Source organism: Hippichthys cyanospilos, chromosome 7 (assembly GCF_059441005.1).
Source record: "Hippichthys cyanospilos isolate Australia breed blue-spotted pipefish chromosome 7, RoL_Hcya_1.0, whole genome shotgun sequence".
Lineage (NCBI taxonomy): Eukaryota > Metazoa > Chordata > Actinopteri > Syngnathiformes > Syngnathidae > Hippichthys > Hippichthys cyanospilos.
In genome coordinates, this window is record NC_142375.1 from 5621035 (window position 1) to 5640494 (window position 19460).

Below are 19460 nucleotides of genomic sequence, written 5' to 3' on the forward strand. Positions count from 1 at the left end.
AAGTTAAATATTTAATTGATTCATAATTATTTTCTTTTAAACTCTTGATTCAACTTAGAATCGATCTCAATAGGCTTTTAAAAATCAAAAGGTGTTTTTTCCTCCCCATTCTTCAGATAGTACTTTACACAAATCATCAGCGATTTGTCTCAAATATTTTTTAACCGAAGCATTGGTATTCAAATTAGTCAAGGACTCCTTTCAGCCCTAATTTAGTTCATTGATCATGCTATTGAGTAAAGCATGGAATACATAAAAATTTCATTGTCCAGTTTATTGAGTATAGTTCCTCTATTTACAGCATACTGTATAAAGCACATTTGAAATACATTTTGTTCAGCTATTTAATTTGTGATAAACATTCATAGTTGAAATACAAAGATACAAACATTACAGAGCAAAAATACTATGTAAAAAAGCATTACAGAGAAAAGATAGACAAAACAAAAAAAATGTAAAAAATGTAAACAACCTGAATTATAAACAGTAGCTGCTGGAGACATTACATGTACATTGTTTGCTGTTGTCCATTGAATGTATTATATTTTTGTCGATAATGTTGTTGTTTTTTTTTTCATAACAAAGCAAATACCAGTATGTTCCCATTCATTGGAAAAATGGCATAGGCATACCACCATTTTAATGCACGATCGATGCATACCAGTATCGGTATCGGAACAACACTAACTATAACTTTAAGATTGCAATAACTGCATGTTCAGACGAACAGACATATTTGGTTGACATCAACACTGTGGGAAAGGAACTTGTTTCTAAACTGAGGGCAGGCCGTAAATATGTCAGACTTCATTTTTGTTTCAAATGTGAGTGAAAGTGTTGTGGTGCTGTTTCAGGGTGAAAATGTGGTGGTGGTGTCGGTGTCTAAGGCAGCTGAGCTTCTCCTCCTACCACAGGTATACCTGAAGAACATTTCCTGGCTCACGCAACCCAGTTTCTTCAGTAGCCTCAGAAGGTCATTACGAAACTTAACACCGATAAATGCATACACAAAGGGGTTGAGGCAGCACCTTAGGAAGGCTACACACTGAGTGACATCAACGGCATACAGGAGATTGTTCTCATACGTGCAGACCTCCGTGCCTCCCTTTGCGACGACAAGCGTGTACCAAAACAAGACCACGTTGTAAGGGAGCTGACAGACCACGAAGACAGCTACCACGACGAGAATCACCTTGACGGCCTTATTCCGCTCAAAGTTTCGAGCCACGCAAAGTGTCTGGATAATTTTACTATAGCAGCAGCTCATGACCAAGAGGGGAAGGAAAAACGCGACAACATTCTGGCTCGTCTGAATGCTGATGCGAAGTGGGTCAGAAGTACTGGAGAAAAGTGTGCAAGTGTTGTTGATGACTGTGGTGTATTTCATGTCTGGTGTGGAGACAATCAGAGCTAGGCCCCAGACAATAGCAGCTGACACTTTGCTGAAGAGCACCGCTTGCGAGCGCAGGCGGTGAGCAGAAACAGCCTTGGCGATGGCAAAGTACCTGTCCACACTGATTAAACAGAGAAGGAACATGCTGCTGTAAGAGGTCACCTTGTAAACGGTGTGCATGATCTTGCACATAGCTACACCCAGCATCCAGTTTGCTATGGAATTGGCTGCCCAAAAGGGGAGTGACAATGCAAAGAGGAAATCGGCAAACGCTAAGTTGAGCAGGTACACGTCTGTCATGGTCTTCAGCCGATTAAAGTAGATGAATGTGAGAATCACCAAGAGGTTCCCAGCCAGTCCTGCGACGCTAATGATGGAGTAGAAGGTCGGCATGAACCACAGGCGGAACTGGTGGTTGCTCACTTTGTCGCACAGCTGAGGAATGTCGCTGTAGTCAAAGGTAAAGGAGCTCAAATCCATGTAGTCTGTCACATTCTCTTCTTGCTGACATAAAAATGGCTGCGAACAAAACAGATTAAAGAATTAATGCATTACAAAAGTACTGTATTTACTGTAATGCTTTACCTTTTGTTGTAACGCGTAAGGCATCACACACAAAAACTAGTAATATTTTACTCGGTACAGATGACTGTAACGCGTGTTACGATGCATTATAATTTGTAGCCCTAATGCTCCTAAAACCTTTAAATTTATAATACCGATTGAAGCAGTCGATAACGTAAATGCAGTTCATTTGGTTGCTGGTGTACTGTTGGTATGCAGAGAACTTTGTTTAGGTCGTTTTATTTTTACATCTTTAGCAATCTAGGCATCATTCACAAGTTCACAGGGACAATAATATTTATTTTGTGATCATGTGTAACTTTACTTAAGTTTAGTTTAAGGTCATTCCACTGGATGTGTAATGAGCATATTTAGAATGCCAAATCCATATTTCCAGGTAAGTTGGTGAGAGTAATGTAAAAATAATGCAGTAGTTGTGTAATGTATTACATTTCCAACACAGGAAGATTATAATGTAACTAATTACTTTGGAATAACAGAAATAAGTAATGCATTACAGTTTTGAAGTAGCGTGCCCAACACTGCATTTGTCCCTCAGTGGTAGAAAAGCTTGAGGCAACTAACAGTTTGGGGCTACTTAACTCTTTAGCAGTGATTCCCAAAGTTGGGTTCACAGACCTCAACTAGCATGCAGGCTCCTAGTGGTACTGCGTGGAGCAGGTTTCTTAGCAATAAATGCATGAATCAATGGATTTCGATCGTCATCTTGCATCCAAACATATGACCGTTAAATAGGATTCAAGTGTTTTTTAGCTGTAGTCCGAATATTTAAGATGCTGTGTACACACGTGTTAGCCAATGTGTGTAAAGTGTTCTGCATGTGAATAGAGAGTAGTTCTTGACTGTTTATTTCCTTTAGACTTTCCCACTAAGCAATGTTTGGCACAATTCCCAACTTGACTAATTTACTTCCATCTTACATAATTTTAGAAGAAAACAATAGTTACCAAGGTCTTATCACCTAAACACGAAGTGTAACACGAATCGTGAAATACCTCTAATACCAGTATTTATTTTAAGTAAAACATTAATGTTTTCAAACAGATAAAATATTTTCAAATAGCCAGTCTTTTGAATGTTTTTTCTTTTAACGAAAGGTCGTGAATGAATTGTTCCCTTTAAAGCAGTCGTTCTCAAAGTGGGGTCCACGGACCACCGGCGGTCTGTGACCTGACTGCATGGGGTCCGTGAAATAATTTGGGTGTTTTGAAACTGATTTAGATTATCTTTTAACAGTAACAGATGTGTGCATGTTTTTGGCGCCACCTCTGGCCGCTGTCAATAGTGCATTTTGTGGCGGTGAAGGTGTAGCTGTCGGTGTGCATGCATTGTTCCTTCTCTTTGTGAGATCTGGCCCACGAGTGTCTTTGAATTGTCTTTTCTTCGTTGGAATGTTGTCATGCTAATATGCCCAAAATTAGTCGTTTGTTGGTCCAACATGTGACTATCGATAACATGCTAGCTAATGTTAGTTTTTACCTTCCGCATGTTATATAGTTTCGCCTTGTATGTGTTCAGCTTGTAGCATTTTCGTTTGTGCTAGGTATTTCCTTTTGGTAAATGTTAGCACCCCTGCTTTAAAGGATCAAAAGTCCCATAACTACAATAAAATCCAAAATGTTTGCATGTTTTAGCTTTAGGATCAGTTTAGCTTTTAGGCAGTGCCTGTCGCCACAAGAGTATGGACAATACTTCAGTCTGGGTCTTTTTTCCGAAAGACGTGACTGAGACACTAGTGAACCAGATTCAAAGGGAATGAAGGGAGACATTTGATTGGTGGCGAATACAGTTGGGCTGTGTTCATGCCCACAATGATGCAAACCGCCCATTTTACCAAAATAAAAGCAAATCATTAAAAACGTCACTCACGAGTCACTGCGCTACTACACTAAGCCGTCAGGCGTATTGCAACACGTACTGACTGACATTATTACAACACAGTGCAGAGTGATGCTGTTTGTTATTTGATGATAGATAAGATTAGCGTTTGCACACAGTTGTTTTCTGTGCGCCAATATCATTTCACCAATTTCTGTGCTGCTGCCTTTTGGGTCGTCGCTGATATTAATCTACTGAAATTAGTATCCATTTTGTCATTTCTGTTCAGCTATTCCTATCTTGCGCTGTATTGTATTACATTACTGAAGCAACCAGCTTTTATTCACCAAAAATTTGTTCTCAACCTCTATTAAAACTAATCTTGTCTTTGATGTTAAAACTAACCTTGCACTCATCTGTTCATTTCCACACTTACATTAACAGTGCCATGTTTGTGCGACGTGATCCATGAGTTATTTAAAATATCTGGAACAACACAAGTTCCATCTGTAATGAGGTTGTGTTTAGAAAGTACGTTACAATTATAGCAGTTGGCAGCTCTGATTGATGATGCAGGTCTTTGGTAGTTTGCTGTGGGTGGATGGATGGATGGATGGATGGATGGATGGATGGATGGATGGATGGATGGATGGATGGATGGATGGTTTGAGTAATTTATTTTCTTTTTATTTGTTCTTTGAGCACAGAGATGTGCTTCACCACTTTTCCTATGGTACCATACATTAATATTTATGTTTTTGTCTTACATTGCGTTTTAATGACAATGTTTTTGTTGTATAATGGATTTACACAAGGGCAGCACATGAGCATGCTTACCTTGTCCTTATCAGAGGCACACACCATCATTTCATTGTCTAAACACTGAAAGGATGGAAGTCTAAAAAGCATCTAAAATGAGATTCAAACCCAGAACCTCTGACTATGAGGTCTCAAAGTTGTGCCACATACACAAATACTGCGTTTTTGTGTGTGTGTGAGTGTGCGTGTTCGATGTAAAAAAAAAAAATAATTAAAAAAAGGTGCTCAACCTTAATTTGCTGCCAGCACAGGTCTATTCACCAGCACTCATATGGTTGCCGCGCATATTGTTATTGCTGTCAATTTGTCTTTCTACTCCCAAGGGGGTATTGACAATTAATTGGCATTTCTGTACCGTGCAAAAGTGTGACTTTATTTATCATTCAATTTTAGAAAAGGAATCACATGCTTCACTTTCACTTACTTTGAACTTTGTATTTTCGATATTCTTTGTGCCTTGTTTGTCATTTTGTTTGTGTTTAATTCAATGGCTTTCAGCCACAGATCCCTGCCTCCCAGCTGGCCAGCACTCGGGCCCACAATCCTCACACCCAGGCCGAACCCTGACCTCAACTGAATAAATCAATTCTCATCATTATCATTTGAAATATATTTTGATAGCATGCTGTGCTGGCGCAGCTTTTGGCGAGCAGGGGATAGTATCAATCCCTCTGAATTATTCTAGAAATAAACTTGCGTAATGTTGAACTTGATGTTCACTTCTCATTGCCCGGATTCCTGATAAAAATGAGGAATAATAACGCCAAGATTGGCCAGGACTCAGTTGGATCCGTCCCGCCAAGGTGCACAGTGGTGCAAACGCAACTCTAAATAGATTGCATACAGCTCCTGAGCACCAAAACAAAGCCCTGAGTATGTTGTTTGTTTTGTTTTTGGTTTTTGTAATGTGCCTTACCTGCACAATTATTGACCATATAAGGAAAAGGGGCAGAAAATGTTGAATATCTGAAAACAGAAAGAAAACATCTTAACAATCAACAACCTTCATGACCAAAAGGAACCCTTAATTTTGGCATGCAAGTTCTCTACTCCCTCAACTGCAGACCAGGGAAAAGGCTTTCTTTTTGTCAAGTGAAGTGTATTGCAATAAAATAAGAATTCTCATCTTTTTTTTTTCCTGGCACTTTGATGTACTTTTTTTGATGCACTTTGATGTTATTTTTTCTGTTTTAGACTGAGCTGTAACACGTTACAAATAATAAACACTGTTGCAAAAAAATAAAACAAAAAAAAAACAGTTGTTGAAAGTTTATTTATATTGCTTTTTTCTTTTGTTAATGTTAAAAAGGATACAGGTTTAGGTATACTTATACAATTTTAACGATAATATTCTTATTTATAGTCAGAGCAACGAGTGTGTGTGTGTGTGTGTGTGTGTGTGTTGGGGGGGGGGGGTGAAAAGCTTGGCAAAATATAATTGAGAAGCACAGCTCTACTGTACGGATTTAAATAGTGCTCAGTTTTCACTCATTTAAAGAGTTTAAGCTCCACTTGTTATAATGAGTTATTTCCAAGTGGGCTTTTCCTGTCTCAGAATCCTTACCGTGTATATATTGTAATAAAAATATTTACTTGTACTTTTTATTAGTGATGGAGAGACTAGCAAATTGACCTAATCCAAGTTATGCATGTGTTTAGAATAGCCTGTCTTTTGGGAAAAATATGATATGATAATACACATCAGTCAGAATGGGTTTCATTATCATTTAGAATTTGTTTTCTTCTTTTTCAAATAAACATTGAAATACTTTTTAGTTCATCAATAATCTGCAGGATTTTGTCAGTGGAGCCACAGTCACTGACAGAAGCTTTCAGTCTAAGCTTTAAAATGAAACCTGATGTTACCTTTAAATAACTAGCTTTACATAAGTGGGTTTTATTTGTACGTGTTATAGTATTACAGTACAACAACAACAACAAAAGACAGTTAGTTATGCATATCCACTTTGAAATCGCAAAGTTCCTCTTCCCTATTAATGCAGTTAACATTTTCACAAGCTCTATAATGTTAGTTTGCAAAAAAAAAAAAACATACAAAATTTAAGAGTATTATTCTTTTAGTTGAATTGTTTGGCTACTCACAGCTGACAAAAGTCATGTTGGCAGGCAGCAGGTGGTAAAGCTATTAAACAAGTAAAACTTTTTGCAGTTGTCATGTGATTTCCTTTGGTTAAAAAAGGAGGGGGGGGGGGGGACTCCTGATGTTAAAATCACTGAAACCTTCTCATCAGCCTTAACAGCATGCAACAAAAACAGGAATTATTGCCCTATATAGTTTTGTATAATCACTACTATAGCTATATTATCCCTATTTATGCAAAAAAGGGCATTGTTCAAGCAGCACCCATGACAAGTAGCCAGTAAAAGTGATAAATCATGGTCCAAAACCATAACGAGGCATAAGAAGAATACTGTAATTGCTACCTTTATGAGTACTGTAATGAGGAACAAAAGAAGGATAATTTTTTTGGGGAAGTTCATGTAAATTAGTATGACGCAAATTAGTAAAGTGTGACTGGTATTATGTAGCTTAGTGTTGTGGTTTACATTGAGATTAGTTCCAATCTGCAAAACTACACAATGACCTACTATCTAATGTGATAAATCTAAAAGCGTGGTCGTGGGTAGTGTCTTACACCTTAGGCAGTGCTAACCACAAGGCACCCAACACAAAACGTGCAATGCGCCATCTGCACAAGCACAATAAACCATGTACTTTCTTAGCAGATGCATGACAAAAATACCTTTTGGAATATGGAAAAATGATGTGCCTATGTACAAAACAAGAGCTTTAATACACAGCATTTCATTTTTTTTATAACATTTCTCAATGCAGGTATAAAACAGCTACTATTCTAACCCAAAAACAAAGTGTTTGAAGTAAATGACAAAATAACTACAAAGTGTGTGTGTAGTTTTCTCTTTCTCTGTACAAAAGCCTGTTGCATAAAAATGACCATTCAAGGACGCCACAAACCTGCTGAACAGCAAACCAAAATTTTGTGGTAAAACCCATTATGTGCATTTAAAATATAATAATTCGCTAAAAGTATACAATCCTTCTAACTTTGGATATTGTTATTTTTGTCCTGCACATCAATCCAAATTCACAAAAGAGTGTTAGACAAGAGGTTAAAGACATGTTGTGTGGAATTTAGAATTGGTGTTACATGAATGCAGCACGCGCCCTACCGTGTCTCAGAGAACAAGCAAGCGAGCAAATACAAATACAATTCGCTGTTGGTTTCAGTGCACAATAGCGCAGAATTGACAAAACTTGGCCAAACATGTCAACACTAGTTTGCTATTCCGGGCTTCCGCGGACATACAAGAAGGTCCCAGTCAGAGGTGGGAAATCTATCGGCACCATGACGATGCACGGTACGAACTCCGTGGCCAAAACCCAACACTTTTTTGGATGCAAACAACTTTTACCACTCAAGTAATATATGCAATGCAGCGCCCGGAGGATTGGCAACAACACAGCGTATGCAGCGGGCTGTCCGCGATACAAGGAAGCCACAGCTGCTCTTTTTGGCTGTTCTTTTTAAGGTAAATTCTTGTCGGATCGCAATATCTATGTAAGTCTGCCATCTCGTGGTGAGAGTACAACTTAAAAGGGTATCATGGAAAGTCAGCTTTTTGGAACTTTTAACTACAGTATGTTACAATGTTAATTTCTCACCCTATTATTTCCCTTCTTTGATGCATTTATAAGCATTTCTTGCTTATTCTGCCTTCTCACACCAGCAGATAAACATGACTTGCAAGAAGCCTGATATTGATAGTAAGTCTAATATGGACCAACCTTAGCCACGTCTTTTAGTTTCGTTTTGGTTCCGGAGTTGAGAAGGAGAGATTTTGCACACAGTTGGCCAAGTAAGCAGCAACGTTTTACTGTGGGAAATGCCATAATGGCAAAAACGTGTGTTTGGGAGCACACAGCCGATTATTGACGCTGTTTTGCGTTTCATAAGTCCAACATTTATGGTTTGTCCGGTTTGTTCGGAACCCAGTTTAATTAGTCCAAGGCAGTCAGAGGTATATTCTCGCTCACTAATAAGTGACACGGCGTAAACAATCTCCTTCACGGTAAGCAGCCCACCCAGACAGCCAGTCCAATCTGCTTCAGTAAACAAATATCCTCAGAATAGGAAGGCATGAGACGCGCATGCTTAGCTTTATGAAAGCTGAAGAGAAAACTACTACACAGAGCCTGCCGTTGTTCCTCACCACTAACAAGCTGGTGATTAGATATTGCTTCTCAGCTGGCTTGTTTGTTAGCTTTATCTTGCGCTACATTCACATGCTCTTATCATATTTGTCAACTAAAGTAGTGGTTCTCAAAGTGGGGTGACTGTAGGGGATCCGTGAAATAAATTGGGTGTTTTTCAAATTATTTAGTTTACCTTTTAACAGTTACAGATTTGCATCTTGTTTGGCTTAGTCTTTGTTTTTGGCCCCGCTTCTGGTCACTGTTGATTGGTGCATTTTTCTGGTGGGGAAGGACTATGGCGTTATATTTGTGCCACAATTACGCACGCGCGGAAAAAAAAATTGAGCGGAGAAAATCAAACTGAGCGAGCGAAAACAGATTTTGAGAGCAAGAAAAAAACTATTGAGCGCGTAATGATAAGAGTTTGAGCGCGCGCCGATGCATATGCACATTTGCTGTTCACTGTCTGACTTCCTAGAGGCCATTGTAACATCTAGGAAGGACAGAACATTGGGATAATAATCACATGAATACATATTTGTGTTAATTTCATTTTATTTCATATCAAATTGTGAAAGTATTAATGACTCAAATAGATCAATTCAACCAGTTTAATATATTTTTAAAAATGTAATCATTTTCAAATTCGCCAAAGTGGGCTTTGTGTCTACGGTTGCTTGCTAACGAGGCGGTGAAGCCAGCAAAGCTAAGGCGGCCTTTTATTTTATGATGCTGTTTTAGACTAAATAATTGGCTGCAACCTTTTGAGGGGAAATTGACCTGGTTTGTTATAAGGAGGCATGCAATTTGCAAATAAGAAAAAAGGCACTTATGACTTAAATGTTTTTTTCCACAAACATTTGCAATGGGGGTCCTTGGAAAATGTGCTTTCTAAAATAAGACTCCAAAAAGTTTGAGAACCCCTGAACTAAAGGATGAATGAAAATTGTCAATCCTGTATCCAACGCATCTGATTTGTCTGCTAGCTGGGTAAATATTGCACCACGTTTCAGTGTGCTTCAAGTCATGGCACATCTTGGAGCTGCTTTTCAAAACTAAAAAACATTTGTAGGTACATAAATGTGCGACGTGAAGCATGCACATTTATCCATCTCAGGGTTTGGCCATTTTGGGCATTGCTGTCTACTGGAAATGACATAATGGGGTCAGGTTAACCAACAGCGCCACCAATGTGATAGCCCTGATCGGTCAAGTGTTTCATATGGTACGATTGTTAGTCATCAGATGACTTGGTTATTAATATGCTCTTAATTCTCCATAGATGTTTGTACATAAAAGTAGTTCAAACACACAATTAACTTCTTTGTTTCTCACAAAGAAGTATGTCATTACTGCCCTTTTTTATTTTTAATTATGAAGCGTCTTTGTATGTTTTATTCTTTTGAGTTCTAAGACTTGTCTGTTATATTTCTGGTATTAATACTGTACCATGCCAATGTGTTTTGTCAACCATGGTCAACGACTGTGCCAAGTGACAGGTTTAGCCATCCCAACGACAAATTTCATTTAAGTGCTGTACAGTTGGTAGCTTATTCAATAGGATAAAATTCAGGGACAACATAAATCTGACTGACATGTAGACCCTATTTCTTCCCCGATAATTTTAAAAGCACTTATGGTGGATTCATGATGTAGTTGTTTTTTTTTTCTTTCTTTTCATTAGAAGTAGTTCTTCTTGAGACACCAGTTTCAATTGCATTACCAAAACAAACACTTTTTTTTTAAATTAAGAAAAACTTTATTGGCAGAAACGTGTACAAGAAAATTTAAGACAGTTTTTCTGGACTGTTCACACTGATGCATGAGAAAGTTGAGTATTATTCATGGTAATACATAAAATATAATAATACATGGGACGCACAATGGGTTTAGGTTCTGAACATGTTCCGGTCTTGACTTGATTAACAGGTAGCCAACTGCAATGATGATTGTGTTCATTCTCTATCATTTATGGAGGGACTAAGATAACAGCAATATAAAAAAAAAGAGTAAGTGATTAACTAGCATTACTATACTACTAGGTAGTTAGCATTACTATACTAGGTAGTGTTGTAGTCAAGGCCACACCAACCGGGACTGAGGCCTGATCGAGACCAGATGGCACTGAGACGGAACCAAGACCTTTCAGAAATGAGTTCACTCCCATCATTCTTCTCGATATTTGGCAGCTATGAGCTGGTCCACGTTATCAACTATCAACCTTTGGTGCACTGAGGGCCATTTCTCTGAGTTTGAAACATTTATTTAAATGTGCCACGTTGCTACGTGTAAGAGATCCAATGCATCGTTCCAGTCAAGATCCTATACGTTTGAGTCGCAAAAAATGAGTGTTAAAAAGAACATGCTAAGTCAAATCTTCTATCACGCGCACCTGCCTGTTAGACAGCACGAGAGAGCAGCCAACTTTTGACACATGGAATAAATCCATTTCTGCGTTTTAAGATGGTGATCGCGGCTGCGTAAGTTTGATTTATGATTTTTTACAAAATAATTCTGAGGCACTGCTTCCAGTCGCCTTCATTCACTCTACGTGCACAGAAGGCGTGGCAATACAAGTAAACAAATTCTGTGTTTTGTAATTGATCACAATAGTACTGGCCTGGTATCGACCAACCTTGGTTAAAAAAAAAAAAAAAAAATCCAGTCCCACATCTGAGACCAAGACAATGTAAGAATGCCTTTGATTCAGAGATGAAACCCACAGAAAGTGGTCTAGAGGACTGGTCACAAAATCAAGCTCAATGTTGAGGACTACAACAATACTACGGTTAGTAATAGACACATGCAAAAATACCAACTGCACTACAACACCTAACACTTAATTCACATGATGGTTGTATTTTTAACATGATCAGATTTCCAATGGTATTGGAGTTACAGATGTTATTTGCTGAATTGGCGTAAGGGCATTTCTTGTGGATGAAATATGGTTAGAGCCTCCAGTGGTCCACCACTTTTTAACTTGTAAAGGTTGTTACTCGTGTTATGCCTGCTTTGTGGGGGCGGGGGCTTGGATGAGATAAGGTGGTAAATGAGCGTCCAGTGGATAAAAAGGCTGTCTCATAGTTCAGACAAAAAAGCGTGACTCAGTGGCTTGACCTTGCCCTGCCAGAACCCTCAGACGGCTCACTGGTCAGTGCGTCTTCTGTCTGAGCAGAAGTGGTTTCTGAACCTGTGTTACTGTCACTGGTTCCCTCCTCCATGGCTCCCTCCAGGACACTTTCTTTATCCTCCGAAGCCCCCTCTTCGCTGCCTGGCTGTTCCTGAAGATCATCTGCAGCCTTCTGCTTTCCTGCAACTTATTTTTAAAACAAAATGGAAGAAAGTGTTTTTTTCTTCCTCTGAGCCAGACATCTTGTTCGCTCATACGGCTCACCTGATGATGGATCTTTGCCGATCAACTCACTGTTCTCACCTCCCTTGTTGGTACCGTCACTGAGAGGATTTGGTTGTGATTTTCCATGTTTATCTTCTTCCGCTGACACACACGCAGGAGGCTCTTTGTTTCCTCTGTCCCCCGCATCTTTCTCCCGTTCAGCCAGCCGTTTGCGGGCTGCCTCTTCAGCTGCAGAGATCTCTGCAGAAATTTTCTCCATGTCCACTTCCACTTTCAAACAGCAAAGCTGCCAAAAAATGAGAACAATTATTAGTATCAATAAACACATTAAGTTCAACAAAAACCTCGTTTATTTATCAGAGGATAGTAGACAATGTGACAACTGGCACCACCTGTTGTCAACCTTTTGACAATGCAGTCAACAAATGCCATTTCTCATTTCAAACAAACTTGTAGACTACCACGACATATGGATGGGGTTAACACAAGTGAGTATCGAGGGCGGCAGAGGAGCATTTCAACAACGCTTGATGTAAAAAAGAGGCCATACTCTTTTGAGCTCATTTGTGAACGAATCTGTAGCTTCAATGAATTTTCTTTTCTTATCCTGGTGGCGGTCTTCAATTTGAAGCAACTCGGCTTCCAACTTTCTCTGCGATAGGAGCCAAACAGAGACAACAGTTAGCAAACACTACCCATGTTGTATAGAAGTATGAAAATCCAAAATGTTATTCTACCTGGTGCACCATCAAAGACTGGACCTGTCGCTTAAGGACCTGCATACGGGCAGTTGTGACAACAGACCGCACATCGGGCACTACGCTCTCACTGAGAATCTCACTGATCAGACGGTGGTTGCGCTGGAAACGGGCTGCTGCAGAGTGCTTTATTGAAAATCCATCATCATAATCTAGGAAAACAGGGGGTAACAACAGCCTTCAAAACGACTTTTTCAAAGAAAATCCAAAACAGATTTAGTCAACTGTAATGACAAAGACGGCTGTTGCAGGAACAGTAGAGTAGAAGCAATGACAATAGCTTGGCTTACATGGAGAATTATTTTAGTCATTTCAACAGTTTAAATGTGATCTGTTCACATCTGTCGTTTACATGCAGCCCCACATTTATCAGAACAGCCCTGTGACAGCCGTGAGACATGAGCAGATCAATGTAAACATGACGTCATTTTTCATTACGTTCGATCATTCAGTTTCATTGTAATTGAAATATAAGGCTTCATGTAAACCTGTTGTGCAACATGTTGTGCAAGCACGCAATTCTTCACCGGTAGAAAATTCTGCCCATAAAGTGGATCCGAGTCTCATAGCTGTGGCATTTTCGTCAGTATGACGATGAGCTTTCACGTAAAATTCTCAATGTGATGGCTTAAGAAAAAGACGGGGGGGGATATACTGAACTGTCTGATTTCTATGATCAAGTCTGAAGTCTCTTTTCAGACAGAGCATGATGTGCAATCTGAATGTGACCCTGAGGAAAACATTTAATGGCCTGGCTTGTTTTCTAAGTGCTGTTATTATAATTTTCCTCAATGTTGTTATCTTCCAACTGCAAGTCATCCACTCTCCGGGCAAGCGTCATTTCCTTGACAAGGGTGTAGCTCGCATTTTAACATTTTCTTCTTTGTGTGGGTTTATGTGTGTTTAAAACCGGAAGAAAGAAACTACAGGATGTGCAGGGCGCGCAAGTCACTTATTCGGTTTCTCAAGCACAGAGATGTAATTGTCAAAACCAAATTTAAAAAAGGGCGAGGGTGTTAAAATAGTGTACCTGCAGAAAACACAAGAGAACACTTTGCGTGGCTCTGGTAAAGTAATCGCAGCGGCGCGGTAAACAATTTAATACGAGTGGCCTTACCATCTGGATCTTCAGCTGGCTGAATACTCATGTATGGCTCTCCCTTGTCCAGTCTCGACTGCCGCTGACGGCTCTCTTCTTCTAGTGCTGCCTCAGCGCGGCTTTTTGCATTGACGTAGGCCAGGTAAGCTGGCGAGTTGTGATAGGCCTTCATGCTTTCATTATATTCAATCTAAGTTAGAGATAGCAAGAATTACAAGGAGGCAAGCAAGCACACACCAGCTAAATCAAGATGAAGGAAACGGCTTATGCAGGACTGTTACACAGGAAGCAATGATGAGGAGGGTCCACAACTGCTCCAGACACATCAGTCTAAACGCTACTGTAGTAATGCCAGGTTTTTGTGATATAAGGACCAAGATAAATCATTAAGTTTATTCCACCCGTTACCTGCACAACACACCTTTAAAGAAAAAAGCAATTCAGGGAGGGTAAGGGTAGGAATAATATTTTCATAAGCTGTGAACGCCCCAAGTTGGTGATGAGGGTGGCCATGTTCAGAAATAACTCGGTTTTAACTTTTCACTTTTTTTTTTTCTGTGACAATTAACCATAAAAAAACAAGGAATACACAGGATCCAATCGTACAGACAGAAAAAGTCTCAAACAGGGGTCTCTCCATCTGGTTCTCCAGGGCCACTATCTAGCCTGTTTTCAATGTAACCCTTCTTTAAAAAAAAAAAAAAAAATCAAATGATCAGCACCATTAGCAGACTTCTGCCATTAGAATCAGGTGTTCTGGAGGAAGGTAACAACAAAAACAGGCTTCATAGAGGCTCCAGACCCATGGAGGCTACCAAAATGCAGGCAGACAATAATACACACACACACACACACACACACACACACACACACACACACACAACCACACGAAACCAATCAGGGAGCTATTATTTAAATTTCTATTTTATTGTAATTCCTCAAATATAAGACGCACTTTCTTAGTCAAAAGAGGAAGGCAAACAGTAGGGGTGCACTCAATAAAGGGTAACTTAAAGATTAGGTTGTTTTTTTGTTCTTTTTAGTTCGATACCATTCGAATGAGATTGATCAGTCAGCAGAATTTTGACGCACATACGTGCATTTTTATATCGTCCGTATTCTTACTTCCGTAACGGGACGAGCACTACGGCGGACGTCGGTTGGAAGCCCGTGCCTGTTGAAGCTAACAGCAGCTTGTGTTAGCTGAGGTTCTTTTGCCATTATTTTCAATAATCGAAGCGAGTAAACTAAACCAATGTCAGAGTCCATCCTTGTTCACACACAGGAATATTTTACAGAGAGCATCGTGTACATGTTAAAATTTCTCCAGCTGATTCAATTAAGAGTGGCAAGGTTTGCAGTCGGGCTCTCTGGTTTGAGGCATTGCATTTGACCCTTTGATTAATTGTGGTCTTTTGTTATATACACATATCCAAACGTTGGAATATGGATGGTGCACAACTTTGGGTATTTATGGCAAAATGAATTCAAGTTTCATTGCGAGAAAAAGGAAAAACAACTGGTTGGAGTGCATTCAATGTTACACAGGCCGCTCACAACGTGGGAAATCTGAAACACACTTATCCCGCAACAAATAAATACAGTAACTTAAGGATATGAACACAAGACAATATTGAGAATTTAGGAAGATGATTTATACTGTTTTGCTATAGTTTTTACAAAGTGCTCAGTAAAACGCAGTCTCCTCTGTTTGGCTCATGTATGAAGGAATCAGTACTGTAGAACTGATCTTAAAAAGTTGTGTCTTAAATAAATTAGGCATTTTTGTGGAATTCCAGCACTTATGCAGATGTGGTTTCTGCCTTGTCATTACAACAACACAAATGCTACAATACATTGTTTAGTATTAAACTAAGCCAATGCGAGTTCATTTGGCAAAATCGTTTTACCAGGGGATTGTTTATTTTAGGACAATAAAAAAATAATTACAACAACAAGAACTATTTTTTCAAAGTGAATACAAATCACTAAGTGCTTAGGACAGCTCTAGTATGGTCACATCAAACCAATTGTGAACTTTTTGATCATTATTTTAAAAAGGTATGTTATACGCAAACAACAATACTCATCATCAAATGAATACCTGGCTTCTACTAAGAAGCAAAAACAAAAATAAATCCATCAGGAAAAGGCTACTTTAGTTAACTTTATTTTCAGAAACACTAACACCGTAAATGGTGACAGGTGTGTGCTAACTATTTCTACCAGAATAATCGAGCCTAGCCACGTGACAACCCCAGTGAAAAAAGTGGTTTCCACACTTTTGCAATTACAACCGTATTTATGCATGTCGGATCTGAGAACTGTGGAAACGTTTGAGTTATTTATTGCGGTCTCATTGTTTAACGACACACAGAAAACATTGTATTTGAAGACGTGTGTAGAATTTCTATCGGCTGTATCTTGTGGCCATCAGTCATAAAAGACCCATAAACATTCCTTGCAAAACAACCAACCTTCTCTGCTTCGTAGTCATTCAAATAATCCTGTTTCTCCTCATCAGTGAGGTCCCTCCACATGCCACCGATTATCTTCCCAATTTCCCATAGCTTCAGATCGGGATTGGAGGCTTTTACTTGATCCCAAACCTGGTGATGAGAACCAGACATGGGGGTGGGATTGGGTTGGGTTGGAGGGGCTATAAGTGGTTATCTCTTTGCAGAGAGGTCACAAACCAGAGGAGGCCGTGTGCTTTAAGCTCCATCTCCAAGTTGATAAATCCCACTATGTAAAAGCATTGTCCTAACTGTGTCCTGGCTTAATATTACAAGAGCTACCTTGTAAAGCAAACACTGACATTTCAAACAGAGATTTTAATTAACATACTCAAGAGTGGCTAATGTATCCCTTTGTTCCACTTGTGCACATGATGAATCAATAATGCAAAACAGAGATTTTACACAGTCTACGGTACTTACCTTACGGCTGTATCTCATATACGGCATCAGCGGCTTATCAGGTGGCTTGGGGGGTTTTGGTATGTTTATTCCTGATGAATTCTGACAAGAGAAAACAGGAAAAAAACAGCTTGTAATTAGCTGGCTGAGGAACCACAATACAATATCTTTAAACAGGCTGATAAAAATCGGATTGTTTGCTATGCAAACATGTATTGTCAAATTTAAAAAAAAAAAAAATAATTTTTCCCAAAAGATGAGCTTTGCTTCCTGTGCAACACAACAACATTATCAGTTAGCCAAGCACAGCTTTCATGCAGCGACTGAGTTACTGTTCAGCAGCCCAAAGTCATACCAAGCAGCGAGCGCATAATTCCATGGCAACAGGAATGGCACAGGGTACTTAAGATGGCTGTCAGAAATGCAGCAATTCAAGGAAGGTGGTGTTTGAATACACAGATGGACGACGGTATGACAATCTGCATTGTTATGCAGTTTGGAATGCTGTGTTTCATACTATGTTGTTGGGATGGTATACTGATAATACTATTTGAAGAGTCAATACAAAGATACCGTCCATTCAATATACTCAAAAAATGAATAGGTCTTGTGAACGGCTGCATTTTTTTATGCTCACAGGGACTTCAGACAAATGATGTTTTGAGCCAATTTATATGAGTTCATTTTACAGGAAACAAATCTATCTTTTTGCTTTCGCTAAGAAAATATTCATACCGTTACCCGACTGTTGCTGCTTTGGCTCCCACCCAGTCTGTAGTTGTTGTAGGCCAGATGGCTGTAGGGGTTGTACCCCACAAATCCTGCGGTGTTGGGCATTTGCTGATGGAAACAAATGGGACAAACACAAATGAGTAATGGATCAAACATAGGAAGGAAACTAATAAAGGTGTAAATGAGAACTAATTTGAGGTACGGCATATTTAGTATAACAGGAACATCTATGAAAATGGCATTAAGATACCAAGTCATTATTTTAGATTAAATATACGAAACTGTACTTACAGTTGTAGGTGCAGGGGGAGGGGGTGGCGCATATGACGGCCTCTCTAGCAAGAAAAAAAAAGGAAAGAAAAATAATAAGGCCAAGAAAATTAGAAACATTTATTACCAAATCATGCTGTACAGCAAAAATTCCAAATCCATGTAATTAAGTTGACTTGACGTTAATAATGCTTACGTTGGAAGCAGAATCAATAACCAACAAAGGAAAGTGGGGGAAACAAATAAAATCCTTACTTGACATCTCGCCAGATACAGGTTTTAGGCCGATCCAATCAACAGTTCTGTAACACACATTTGGGACTACATATAAATACATAGGGAAGTTGTTCGAAAACCGATAGCTCCGAAAGAGGGTTAGCTTGTGTTACACAATAGCCACGACAAACTCTGAGACTTAAATCGATTCTTTTCACCATCTTGAATGTGCTTACTTGCTTATCGATGGCACTCAATGCACGCATGGTATTACACAAAGAACAATTGGAAAGGATTTGGGCTTGTGAGGCGCAAAGGCGCGCATGCTAAGCTAACGACTAAGTCAGACAATCACAATGGACCGATAACGCATAACCACTGGAGTTGGTGGGGTGAGCTGGAACCCAGGCCAGTCATTCACCAAAAGTGAATTAAATGGGTTAAGCATCGGCCTCGTGAGTAAAAGTGCTTTTACAACGTAATAACTGTCGGATTGTAGAAACTAGCATTTGCCTTGTGCTAGCATGCAGGCTAGCTTTCTCGCGTGCTAGCTCGCTACACGGATGTGGTAGCGTCTAAAAGATGTTCAACGTGCTACTCACACGATTCCACACCAGTTTTAATAATAACAAATTGGGGGGACTCACCCAGAAGTATGCCAACCTCCACAACTCGACAGGGATGTTAATCGGCTATCTTATGCATAAAGCCAGGTTCCACATGTAAAACAATGAAAGGCGTTTCGTCAGAGGAGCTTCGGCGCTAAAACGAGCCAACCCCCACTCTGCGCCACATAATCACTCCGCCTCTCCAATGTTTTTGCGTCGCTGCATTTTAATGCAACCTTTTCTGATATTAAATATGATGTGAATTGTCGCCGCGAGAAAAACAATTGTGATGGATAAACTATAATACCCAGGAGATTTTTTTTGACGTGGCAATATGAAGAAACACACGATGCTGTTCTAGTGTGCGTCTTTACGCTTCACTTGACAACACAAAAACTGTACAACATTGTGCAAATCTACAAAGACAAAGCCACTAGGTTCAAAGCATCAAAGGTTCATTGCAACATGCCTTCTTGGTGAGAGACATGGTCTTAGTGCCCACCTATTATCTTGGATTGGTCAATTATGACAACAGAATACGTACAGTACAAACTGGGTAAGCATGGTAAGGGAGATGCGCCAATGTTATCTGAAGTGAAATGCTTTGCATTCTTGGTCGCATTTTTGGAGAGCTGCCTCTGATCTGTAG

The 19460-nt window shown here is 39.4% G+C and overlaps 2 protein-coding genes across 3 annotated transcripts; both read right to left on the reverse strand.

Annotated features, from left to right (window-relative positions):
• Positions 1-301: 301 nt before the first annotated feature.
• ccr7 (chemokine (C-C motif) receptor 7) lies at positions 302-6812 on the reverse strand. Its single transcript, XM_088419802.1, has 3 exons — positions 6719-6812; positions 5532-5581; positions 302-1912 (listed from the first exon to the last, which is right to left on the reverse strand). The coding sequence occupies exons 1-3, from the start codon at positions 6732-6734 to the stop codon at positions 851-853; spliced, it is 1128 nt and encodes a 375-aa protein (XP_088275928.1). The 5' UTR covers positions 6735-6812; the 3' UTR covers positions 302-850.
• A 3781-nt stretch (positions 6813-10593) lies between these two features.
• smarce1 (SWI/SNF related BAF chromatin remodeling complex subunit E1) lies at positions 10594-19191 on the reverse strand. Of its 2 annotated transcripts, none has more exons than XM_088419917.1 (11): positions 18851-19191; positions 18243-18289; positions 18009-18052; positions 17721-17825; positions 17007-17087; positions 16545-16676; positions 14086-14257; positions 12948-13120; positions 12761-12862; positions 12250-12496; positions 10594-12171 (listed from the first exon to the last, which is right to left on the reverse strand). In XM_088419917.1, exons 2-11 carry the CDS (start codon positions 18247-18249, stop codon positions 11960-11962), a joined length of 1275 nt encoding a protein of 424 aa, XP_088276043.1. In that variant the 5' UTR covers positions 18250-18289; positions 18851-19191; the 3' UTR covers positions 10594-11959. The 2 variants fall into 2 exon arrangements, with proteins under 2 accessions (XP_088276043.1, XP_088276044.1); XM_088419918.1 differs by having other exon boundaries at positions 17727-17825; positions 18851-19190.
• Positions 19192-19460: the final 269 nt, after the last annotated feature.

What these genes read in the sequence shown, in the direction of transcription:
- smarce1 (XM_088419917.1), bottom strand. An exon ending in GCAGCAACAGTCGGGTAACG is followed by an intron (nt 17,088 to 17,720) that starts GTATGAATATTT and finishes TTCTCTTGTCAG; the next exon opens with AATTCATCAGGAATAAACAT. An exon ending in CGGCAAAGATCCATCATCAG is followed by an intron (nt 12,172 to 12,249) that starts GTGAGCCGTATG and finishes TTTAAAAATAAG; the next exon opens with TTGCAGGAAAGCAGAAGGCT.
- ccr7 (XM_088419802.1), bottom strand. An exon ending in TATGGTCAATAATTGTGCAG is followed by an intron (nt 1,913 to 5,531) that starts GTAAGGCACATT and finishes TTTTGTTCGCAG; the next exon opens with CCATTTTTATGTCAGCAAGA.